Source organism: Thrips palmi, unplaced genomic scaffold (genome assembly GCF_012932325.1).
Source record: "Thrips palmi isolate BJ-2018 unplaced genomic scaffold, TpBJ-2018v1 HiC_scaffold_3, whole genome shotgun sequence".
In the NCBI taxonomy this organism is placed as follows: Eukaryota; Metazoa; Arthropoda; class Insecta; order Thysanoptera; family Thripidae; genus Thrips; species Thrips palmi.
The window spans coordinates 9082713-9094746 of NW_023144630.1; the positions used below are offsets into that span (position 1 = coordinate 9082713).

Here is a 12034-nt window from a genome sequence, read left to right on the forward strand (position 1 = left end):
AGCTAGAATGCCGCCCGATAGCTCAAAATGTTCTTTATTTGTCTGTAACTTTTATGTGACCAAAAAATTGATTATACGGCATTTTTGGTCTGTGGAGACATTTTGCCGAAAAGTGTCACCTGTCCCATTGTGCCCCGGGCTGGGGCACAATGGGACAGCCTTGGGGCACATTGGGACACACCCTTTTATGAGCTAAAAATAAAGCGAAGGAGCATTCAAAAAATTGTGGGCAATAGGTTTTGATCTATTTTCGTCACAAACTATTTTGAAAAAGAACTTACGTCCCTGGTTGCCTTAAAAAAAAATTCCGGAGTATGATGAGTAACAAATGAAGAAAATGCAGTGTTAAATACAGTAAAAAGCGGAAATGAAATGTTTGATGCCAAAATTCTTGTGAATAACATAATTAACGAATGGTTTGGCTTCATTTAGACATAAACTACAACTAAAACTTGAAAGCCCTTTGATTAACACGTCCCATTGTGCCCAAAACGAGGGTGTCCCATTGTGCCCCGAACGACACGCTGGACTGGACACGCTCTAGCTCTTCAACCCCAAAAGCCAGAGCGCCCAGACAAGTCTCACTGAACCTCAAAAGACCAACGAACACACTGGTGAACTCGCTACGAACGTGCGACAAATACTTTAAATGCTAGAGGAAAAACAAAATTCTCCGATCTTGCTAGTTTTACCTCGTTTTTCTTACATTCGCACTTTGCTTCGACCTGCCGAAAGAACGCTCAGTCGAATAAAGTTCCCGCTTTGTGAAACTAACATGGCAACTGCTGGCCTATAATCGAGCGTAACCCGCAGATCCTACGAACACCGCAAGGAGGCTAATTTGACAGTGTCCCATTGTGCCCCGTGTCCCATTGTACCCCACCCTCCCTTACAGCTTCCTGCAGAATCAGCCGACAGTCCAATGTAAGGTACCACCTTATAGCTTAGACCATCATCTTTGAAAAACAGTGCCGTTCGATGCTCTTAGGCTTCAACACAATTTTTTATAAGTGTAAAAATGAAATGGGGAAGAAAAGTACAGTCGGCTGGGGAAGAAATAACACCCTCTAAGAAACTAAAAGCGGGATGAAAATTGAATTGATCACGGAAATAGATTTGATTAGACGAGACAAGCAAAAAATGTCAACACAAGTTATAAAATTAGACCCGAAATAAACAAGTTATTGGCTGAGCGATAGCGAAGCCTGTTACTCCAGTGGGGTTGAAAAGTTTTTTTCTGTCTGTCTGTCCGTCTGTCTGTGTGTGTGTCCGCACTACTCCTCCTGAACGGCTCGGCCGATCTCGGTGAGATTTAGCACACTTTTTTGGTATGTCCTTGGCTCGGCACACGCGAATTTTCACTATCCTAGCTCAACTGGTTCAGATTTAATGGTCGAAAAACACATAAAAAACGGTGAAAAAAACGAGTTTTCTGCAGATAGATCACTCCTGTCTTAAAGAAAGGGGGTTCTGGGGGCGGAGCCTCCTAGCCTCGACAAGTTACAAGGTAGGATAACGCCAGACAGCGTCTTGTCGTAACAGGCTTCGCGATGTCTCGCTGCCTGTTCCTACAATCCGCGCCTGGCGTACCTACCTTGGCCTGCGGCGCTAGCCTGCCTTCGGCAGGCAATGGCTTGTCTGTCGTCGGTTACTTCTAACTTGTTTCTTTCTGGGGGGCTGGACCCCCCTTCATTCTAGATAGACTTGCTTCATCTTCAAATAACACGATCTTGACCCTTGGAACTTTTTAACTTGTTGGGGCTGGGGGGCTCCGCCCCCCAGGCCCCCCTTTTTTTAAGACACAAGAGATCTGCCTACGGAAAACTCGATTTTTCGCCGTTTTTTATGTGTTTTTTGGCTATAAAAACTGAACTAGTAGAGCTAGGATGGTGAAATTTCGCGTGTGCCGAGCCAAGGACATACCTAGAGACCACTAAATTATGCATTAGAATCATCATTTTATGCGCCACATTTTAACCCATTTATGCGGACTTTATGCGCCTAAAAATGTAGTTTTATGCGGGGTTTATGCGGGTAAAATTGTGGTTTTATGCAAAAATATGCGAAGGAGGAAAATAGGAGCGGAATGACAAATAGTAGAATTAGCTCATGAAAAAGTATTTAATGTTATTATCACGTGCCCCCAAAACACCACCACAATATGAACAACATTTGCGTCTGTCGGCAAACTCACTCACTACTCGAAGTCCATAACCTCGTCGAACATGCTGGAACGGGCGAGAACGCGAGACGGGTGGAGGGGGCGAGGCGGGGCGGTGGACTGCGCGACGTGACGAGTATAGAGAAGGCGCAGGAATCAAAGGGCGCGTATTTTTAAATCGGTGGCGCGTCAAAAGCTGTAAATCGGCGTATTTTACGGGATTTTGGAGGCCTAATAGGTAGTTTATGCGGGAATACGTGACTTTATGCGCATAATATGCAAGTATGCGTTATGTTGCGTTTGTGCTTAGATTATGCGTCATTATGCGGTCTTGTTTCCGGTGTAGACCTACTTAAAACATGTTAAACTGTCTTTCTTTTGTCTTTTTCTCATACTTAAACAAAATATGCGATTATGCACGCGCATAATTTAGTGGTCTCTAGACATACCCAAAAAGTGTGCAAAATCTCACCGAGATCGGCCGAGCCGTTCAGGAGGAGTAGTGCGGACACACACGCACGCACGCACACACGCAGACAGGAAAAACTTTTCAACCCCACCTGAGTAACGGGCTTCGCTATCGCTCAGCCAAAAAGTTACAAGGGTCAAGATCGTGTAATCTGTAGGTAAAGCCTACTTAGAATGTAGGGGGGTCTAGGGGGCTAGCCCCCCCAGCATGCAACAAGTTAAAAAAATAACCAACAATGGACGGACAAGCCATTGCCTGCCGAATTGGTCACACAGTCACGCTGCCCTTTTCACGCCGTGACCGACAGGCGCCACCGATAGGCGTCAACGACAGTGGTCATTAACAGTCGTCGCCAACAGGTGTCACCGATAAACAAACGTAAAATAAAAAATTTATAGGAAGAAACAGCATCTGTCAGAAACTACTGTCCATACTTTGGGTTGCTTGGCAACCATTTTTGAATCGCCGACCTTACAAGAAGATCACACAGAATTTTACAAAGGTTTAAGAAAAAGACAATCCAAGTAGTAAGAATTACGTCGGCAATTTTTTGCTGTATACCCACGGTGAGACCTATCATAAAGTCGATAATTATTTTTTTCATAGTATATTCATACATAGAACTTTCACCACTTTTGGAACTTCATTTCAATGTGACCATGTTTATTTCTATTATCCAAAGAAAACAAGTTAAATGTCACAATTTTCATCCTTTTTTTTCAAGGTCTTGAACAAAATGTACTGCCCTGAGTCCCTTCAAGATATCTGCCTGAAAATACTCAAACCTGATGATCAAAAAAAGCCTTATGCAAGGAAGCCGGAATCATACCATACTATCAAGTACTCAAAGAAACATACAGACACCTTGGGATAACGGTTTCACCTGACTGGAGCACAGCAGAACTTCAAATTAAGTCCATCCCTTACCTTCTTCAATGGGAGACAAGCGTAAGCAAAGTGTACCTTGAAGAATGGTGGTGGGAGCTCGAAACGAATGAAGACACGGTAAAAAATTTAATACAAAAACTCTTATCCAAATTGCAGCCCACCCTACTTGTATATCATGGTGACAATTTACCATTCGCTTTTCAAAATTACCTTAAAATTCAACTACTTTACCAAACTATAATCATTAAAATGTAAAAAAAAGTGTACAAGATACATACAATGGCACCATACATTGATGCTTTTTCAGTTCTCCAATAACGTAGGCTGAGCAGTTTTCTACAAAGTATTCAAGGCACTATGCTGTTAACTGAAAACTACTAATCTGCTAAGAAAGACAGCTCAGAACGGATTTCATGAAATGAATTGTACATCAACCATTTCAATTATGTTTTATTAGATTTCAATGATGTAATGAAAATATTCAGTTTTCCCAACATTCCTTTGACACTTTATTATGTATATATATATATATATTTTTATTATATATATATATATATATATATATATATATTATATATATATATATATATATATATATAATATATATATATATATATATATATATATACATATGTTGGGTTTGGCAGGTGAAGGGCGAAGACAACACGTTGGCTTGGGCAGAGTATTTATTGAGGTTCGGTGCTCACAGGGCAAGGCCAGACCGCAGACTGTTGGCGGAGCTCTGGCTCGGTTGTATTTATGGGCTGGGCAACAGTGGCACTTGCCAGTGGGGTGTTCGGGGCTTGGAGTGCGACCCTGGCCAGGGAGGGTGGTCTCATAGCCATGCAGAGAAGGGGAATAAAAGAAAGAACTTGACCATCTGTTGCTTTAATCGTTCCTCAACATCACTCCCTTCTTTAAAAAGTTACACCACTCCCTTCTTTAAAAGTTACACCACTCCCTTCTTTAAAAGTTTGGCTCGTGCCCTTGTTGCCAGCCGTACATTTGTAGTTTAAAGATTATTTAAAAGGATTCACTGTTCTAATGCCAATCAGGCCTCTCAGGGTAAGGGTGTCCAGTCCTTCCCTGACCCGCCTTTCATGGTAAAATAAATAAAAATAAAAGCAAAGCAAGTTGAACTTCCGTAGAGTAGGTTGTCAGTGACTCTCATGGCACTTCCTCGAGCTAGCATTAGGGAAGCTGTCCTGAGGTCCTCTGACGCGCCTGTTCAACATTTTAAAAGCATAGCTACTATTAGGGGAGAAAGTGATTAGTTAACAGCCGAAGGTCTCGAGGCTTGGCGTGCTGCCTCGGACAGGCTGGAGTGAAGAAAAGGTGTCTTCTGTAGGTCGTTCTTGTCGTTCTAGAAGTTCTCGGCTCCGAAGTAATTCCTGAACATACACAACAGGACTGCACAGAAAAACATTCTTTCTCGCCCCTCTGACTTCAGAGTGGGGGTTTTGCCTTGGTGTTTCCTGACTAGCTAGCTAAATCCTATCTACAAACACCATCGTTTTCTAAGTAATTTAATTACTTTTGAAAGAGTTGGAATACTTAACTTTGTTTGGGGATGCTCTCTGCCGTTGTTCCGTCCACATACACCGCTGTCACAAGGCCTGCAGGAACCGCTCCACCACTCGGAAGACTTCCTGGGGCCCTTGAGACGCGTTGACCACCAATTGCAGTTTTTCTTCCTTAGTCATCCAGCCAAGAAGAATCTCTTGAAGTTGTTGAAAATACTGCAGTGACAATCCGGTTTCTTCGGAACGGGCTCTGAGCTTCATTCTCTGATGTGCTTCCTTAGCTGTAGTGTGTAGGTAGATGAACACTTCTCTTCTTTTAAATCTTCCTGACAGCATCTGGGATAGCTTCTCCAGTAATAAGTACTGCGGTAGGCTGAGGAATCCATTCTTGAATTGATTGAGGGCAAACATTTTCACCACACTGTGGACCGATCTTTCCATAATTATTATAGGTTGGTTGCCACAGGCCTCAGCTTGCTCGTGCCAGATTGAAAACAAGGCTAACGTTTGGAAAGTGAAAGCCCATTTCGGTAGGTCCTTCGAGTACAGATCCAAGAAGTTCACTCCGTTGCAGTCGGTCCAAAGTTTCACAGGTTCTTGAACCACTGGGTACCCTTTTTCTGCCAGTTTTTGCAATAAAGTGGTCTTTCCTACTCCGATGTTGCCTTCTACGTACACCATGATTTTGTTGACTCTGGTCCGTCGTCTGCTTCGCCGGCAGATGTTTCGGATGATTAGCAGGGTGGCCAACGCCAACCCTCCGAGGGCGACTAAAATTTCCATGTCTGTTCTTGTGAGAGGCTTCTGGGCTACTGGAGCCGTCCCATTCTGCTCCTAGGCCACTGGCCTCTGTGCGTGCCTTGAACGCGTTTCCTGGTGCGCTATCGGTCTCGGGTTGAATGACTATTGTTCTGGCCGGCACCTACCGTGCCACAAATGTCAACTCTGGCCGTCCGCTCCTGTGTGGTCGCACGCTTGGTTCGGCTTTTCTCGGTTGGCACCATTTCACTCGGTCGGCTTCCAGCTTCTGGACCGCCTTGCCGCCTTTTCGCCGAGCCCTTTGATTTAACGATCCGCGATAACCGTTCGATTTGGAACGTGACGTTGGTGTCAACGTACGGCTTCTCGCCTCGTAATCTTTAGAGCCTTATTATTCCGTATCGCCGAGCTCTGGCTTTCCATAAATTATTGGCGCCATTCCGGTCATTCAGTCTGGAGTCTCGCTGGTGCGAACCACTCATCATGCGTTGGTCGGTACGGCTTTGCTTTTCGCGGAACTCGATGCAGTTGAAGTGGGGGAGCGCATGCGTAGCGACCCACTCGATGCGGAGCCTGGATGGGCGTCAGTCCCGCCCCTCAAGCTCTCGCCTTCACACTTGTTCTGGTACACTCATCTTTGATGGGTGTCCTTTTTACCGGGGTGCACCGTCAATCAGGAAGGCAGTGTTTAGTTGGCCAGTACCGTAAGGTTCGATCTCCGGGTCGTCTTCCCGTTAAGGTGAGTGAGTTTTTCTCCTTTGAATGGAGGATTTTCCTTGGATTCTAAATAAGATTCTTTTACAGGGCCACTTCGAGTGTTGTGCTTGGGCCGTTGCCACTGAGCCTAGAGCGTGGAGTTTTGTGACAAACAGTACTGTGGATGTCCATCTGATAGCTGAGCTTGCTGGGCAGTACCCTACTGGCTGGTTTTGTCACTTCCGAAGAGCGTGTCCTTTCTGTCCCGCTGCTCGACTTTTCAATTTCTGGGACTGCTCTTGTGGTCGTCGAGAGGAGGCTGAGGAGTCTTCTCTTTTCCTGGTTCACGAGTACTCTGTTCCGGTGTGAGGTAAGCCTCTTTTAATCGTGAGGGAAATTTCTCTTTTCAGGGTTGGTAATTTAGCAGGTGTCGGTTGCCTGGGGAAGGCCTGTGTTGTCGCCAAGTGTTTGGTTGAGTACTTCTGTGGTACTCGACTGATCCAGTGCCTCTGCCTTTGACCCGTTGCCCTTTCTGTGTCCTTGACCCTTTTTCCTGTGTCCTTGACCCTTTGCCTTTTCCTTGATCCTTTGCCTTTTTCCTTGATCCTTTGCCTTGGCCTGAATTTTTCCTTTTTTTTTTTTAAAAAAAAAAGCGTCTTCTTTTCTGTCTTCCTTTCCCTTCTCTTTTTTTTTTTGTATCTGGTCTTGGATATGGGTGTCCGCAATCGGGCCGTCGACCAGGAGTCGGGGCGGCAGTGTCTAGTAGGGAAGATTGGGCGCGTCCTGATGGTGACGATGGATGCTATGGGCGCTCCCGATGGGGAGCCCAAGTCCTGTTCGGTGAGATTTTCTTCACTCATTTGGGTTTTGAGGCTGATTTGCTCGTGGGTTTGACTGTGTAAATTTCCAGATGTGTCTGCCATGTGTCAAGTGGCAGGTGGAAAATCAAGAGTCATTCTGGGGGGGTCAAATTTGTGTGGAAGCCCAAGTCCCTGTTGTGTTCCACCGCTACGCTGAGGTGGCGCGGGGGTACGCCCGTCATGAGACCGGCTACACTAATTGGAAATCCCCTGGAAAGTGCCCTTTCTGGGGGCGTAACCCGGGTTGCGAGGGTCAATTCCTCCGCCTGGTCTCTTGCGACTGCGATGCTCGCAGCTTCGCTGAGGGGCACAGCGACTGGTCATTGGCTAGCCCTCTCGATGGCATTCGAGGAGCTCAGTCCCAACAACTTTTTCTCCAGTCGCCTCCAGAGTGGAAAAATATTTTATTGGATTGGGATTAGGAGGTTGGTATTTTAGGTTGCCCAGGTTGGTATGGGCGCAAGTGCGGTTGCCTGGGAGGCGGCTTGTTGACTGGGACTACTTGCTGTTTGCAGCTGTGCTTCAAGTCGTCCCCTTTGCCTCTTCAAGTCGTCCCCTTTGCCTCTTCACGTCCCTCGTCGGACTACGATGCAGGGATTCCGAAGACCGTGTCCTTGGGGTCCGTCCCACCGTTTCATGACCATGAATGAGGATTCATGCAGGGAAGGGCCGTTCCAGCTCCAACCCTTCGTCCATAGCTACCACCCTCCTCGCTGCTTGAAGGGGAAAATAGTGAAGGTGGGACCAGTTGGTTCTCCGGAATTTCGTTGGGTAAGAAGATAGTCGACCGATACAGTGTGTTCGTTGTTTTTTTTTTTTTTTTTTTTTTTTTTTTTTGTTATTAAAATTGGTTGGTTTTCTGGTTGCAGTTGTGCCACTCTTGCGCCTCTCATTACATTGGGTTGAGTTTGGGCACCCATGAGGTTCTGGAGCGGAAGGGCGTTGTGGAGTTCCACGAGCCCTCCGAAGCTGCAGAGACTCTATATCGCGGCATCATCGGGGAGGAGAAATACAGCAAGATGGGGTTCCATTGTGAGCTGGCACGCTGTTTCTGGGGCGACTGCATCGCCCATCCAGTGTCCGCCCGGATCTGCAATTGCGCAAAGCGAAAATGCTTTGGGAACCCTGCTCTGGAAGCGGAGCGGCTAGCACTGGAGGCTTCGTTGAAGAGTGCCAAGGTCGACCTTGCCCGTGCTCAGGCCCGGGTCAACCTTCTTCAGGGTGAACTGGATAACTTCAACCCTGAGGACCTCCTTGTTGAGTAGCCTTTGTGCCAAGTGGCAGTGCTTCTATAGAGGTTTTCCGTAAAATTGTAGTTTATTGATAGAGTTGGACTTAGACGGTTTTGTAGTTAAATTTTGGTAGTTTCCCATCTTTCTCGTAATTTCTTTATTGCACCTTTGGCTTTAGTTTTAGTAATAAACATTTGGCTCTGTATTTGTTGTTTTCTTGGCGCTTGAACACTTATTTTCACACCTTTAATGTTGGCAACTCAAATATTAGTCGTAGTGGTTGGGGGTTGGCACCAACTAGACTGGTTGTGGAGGTGGGGGAAAGAGGGTAGGTGGAGGGGGAACCTCGGTCGCCTGGCTGCGGGTTTGTTTAGCGCGCAGTGGTGGTTCAGAGCTTGACCAGTCCGGTTTCGTTCCACCACCGCTGCTCCGCTCAACCCCGTCGGACTTCCCTTGTCTTCCCAAACCTCCGTCGGACCTCCCTTGTCTTCCCGAACCTCCGTCGGACCTCCCTTGCCTTCCCGAACCTCCGTCGGACCTCCCTTCGTCGGCTCAGAGGCTCCTTGAAATGCCTCCCCCATTGCCTCCTCCTTTGCCGACTGCCTCCACGGAGGAAGAAAAACCTAAGTGCATGGTAGGCATGGTGGTGCAGTTTGGTCCTGGTGGGGCTGCCTCTTGGACGGTAAGTCCCCAAGTGTTCGTGGTGCTCCCTCGTGTGCCTTGGGTGGTTTCTGACATGGGGTCCTCCATCAGTCGTGCTTCCACTGCGCCGACTACGTGGCACGGCGGTTGGCGACGGTGGGGCGTCTCGTGGCAGTCCACTCCGTGACGGAGTTTCACGAGCCCGTTGAAGAGGCCGAGGACGGCCTCAGGCGCCTCGCTGGGGTTCATCATGTGTGGGAGCACCAATTTCGGTGCCCCTTCGCATCGGTGTCCCCCGGGTGTCCTGGGGTCGTCCTTGTAGAGCGTGCCTGTCGGTGCGCGAAGCGCCAGGCATGGGATGCCCGCGTCCTGGCGCTCTCGCGCCGGCAGGCCGCCGCCAGAGAAGAGAGGGCTGTTGCTCGGGCCGTCGCCGCGGCATTGGCTGCCAACATTATTTTATAATTTTTTGATTGTATATTGTTTTTATAAAACTTTGATTATGTATTGCTTTTGTAAAACTTTGATTATGTATTGCTTTTGTAAAACTTTGATTATGTATTGCTTTTGTAAAATTTAGAATGCAATTGTGTGTCTTCGCTCTTCTTTTTTTTTTTTTGGTTCTTTTCTTGTTTTGGTTAAATTTTCCTTTGACTTAAATTTTACTCATTCCTTGGTTATCGGTTTAAATTATTCTGCCTCTCTTATTTTTATTTTGTTTGAATTCCTCCAAGGCTGTCAAAAAGATTTCTTGAATTTTTGAATTCCTTTTTCTGACAAATTGTCTTTCGCTGATTAGTCTAGGAAATAAACCTGTTTCGATACTGTCTTCCTTGTTTGTTTGGAGACATGGACACATATTGGGTGTAGTGTACACACTGCTTGGAGTGTAAGTTATTTCTTGACGTACACTTGTAGGTTTAATTATTGTACTTTGCACTTGTAGTCCTTTCCTGTTTTAGAGACGGTTTACTTTGTTTATTAATTACCGTTCGACTGGTGTACGGTCGAGTTTATCTGAGTGTTACAGGACGTAAGGAAAACGTTTAAATCCTTCGTTTCCTTTAAATGTCGACATTTGTCGGTTCTCTTCGGGCTGGTTTGAGTGTCATCACTCTTGGTGAGTTTATTTTAAATTTTTCCGCGCGTTGGGGTATTCGGTTGTTGTTTTGACTCGCTCCTTCCGAGCCGTCTTGACTCGCGTAGTCCTGTTTTCGTCAGGCCACTGTCATGGCGTCTCCAGAGAGAGAGTTCTCGTGTGTGTCTAAAGATTTTCTTTTCTCTCTTGGCCTTTGCGGCTTCAACTGGGTTTGTTTTAAGTGAGAAGGGCTTTCGTGTCGCGAATGCTGTCGCTCTGCGAAGCTCCTTGTTCGTGAGAACTGAGCGTGTTTTGGCGTTGTTTGTTTGCCGTTTGGACACTGTCTCGGCTTGGCCTAGGCCGGTTTCGAAGTGTTTAAATGTGTCGATTTGTATCAGTTATTTTGAATAGGTTGGGTTGGCCATTGGCCCGTGAGGAATGAGGGCCTTTCAGGGTATTCAGTGGCAAAACAATTCTTTATTTCAAACTTTTCTTTCTCGTGAGCAGCTCCGGTATTTATTTTCCTTAACCTCAAAATTTAGCTTTATTTACAGTTTTTCAAAGTGCTTTCTGGGGCCTAGTCTTTCTCACTTGGGCCAAGATAGTAATTGGACAGTGATTGTTAGGGTTATGTTTTGCTCCGCTGGAAGGCATTCTATCTTTTCTATGTTGCAGGTCTGCGGAGAACTTTTGGTGCAGTTCCGTCATCTCGTCACTGCCTGGGATTTTGCTGGTCCACGGACTGGAAGGACGGGTCTTGGAGGGCTGGTGGCTGCGGAATCAGTTGAAGGAGTTGCTGCCATTCTGACTGTACCGTCGTCCTCATGAGGTTAGTGGAAGTCGTGTTGTATGTTGAGCCTCGTCGCTTGGTGGTTTTTCGTGGCGTATTAGTGCAATAGGCCTTTGCATGTCCTCTGCTTAGGCAGTTCCAGCAACGAAAGCGCTCTCTGCGTTTGGTCTTCATCACGGGTCTGGGAATATACTCTGGGTGATTTGTGTAGTCTATGGGTTGAGGGATGTATTCCTCCAGTGGAGAGGGTTCTCCTAGCGACTGTCCCTGCAGGGGAACTTGCAGCTCTTGTGGGGTCTCTGAGATTTGTTCTAAGAAGAGTTCTTCGAGCAGCTCTTCTAGTGTGGGTGGAATCGGTATTGGTAGAGGTTCCTCGACTTCCACTGAGGTTGACAGTGCTGCTTCTTTTGGAACAGTCGGTATTTGTAGAGATTCCTCGACTTCCACTGAGGTTGGCAGTACCGCTTCTGTTAGGACAGTCTCGATTGTGTCTTTGTTTGAGTTAATCGATGCCCGTTGGAGTTCCTCTAATGTCTTGGATATCTCGTCTATCTCGTGTTGCAGGTCTTCCTGTTGCAGAAGGATGGCCTCCTCGTCGGCCTCCAGGGTGTCCATGGGCTCGTCGCCTTGCAAGAGGGCGTCCTCATCGAGCTGCTCTCGCGTCATGGTTGAAGGCGGTATGGATGCTCGTCGTCGGGCGGCCTCCTCGTCCCGCTGTCGTCGGCGTTCCTCGGTTACGGCGCTGCCGTCGGCCGGGATTTCCGGGGACTGGTGTGTGCAGGCCTGCTGATGAAAAAGTCGACTTCGGTCAACTTGACTGCCCTAGGTAACTTTCCTTTTTCACACCCTCTTTTTGCTCCCTTTTATGGTTACCTTTTTCCAGATCGTAGATTTTCCTTTTCCTGTTCCCACTCCGAGGCGTCTGGGTTTGTGTACCGC

The 12034-nt window shown here is 46.9% G+C and overlaps 1 protein-coding gene across 1 annotated transcript; it reads right to left on the minus strand.

Moving 5' to 3' along the window:
- Positions 1-4864: 4864 nt before the first annotated feature.
- On the minus strand, positions 4865-6630 carry LOC117648133 (deoxynucleoside kinase-like). Its single transcript, XM_034390383.1, has one exon. It carries the CDS (start codon positions 5822-5824, stop codon positions 5126-5128), a length of 699 nt encoding a protein of 232 aa, XP_034246274.1. The 5' UTR covers positions 5825-6630; the 3' UTR covers positions 4865-5125.
- Between the last annotated feature and the right edge of the window lie 5404 nt (positions 6631-12034).

Excerpts from the sequence above, each read along its gene's own strand:
- LOC117648133 (XM_034390383.1), bottom strand. The coding sequence starts at position 5,824 with ATGGAAATTTTAGTCGCCCTCGGAGGGTTGGCGTTGGCCACCCTGCTA.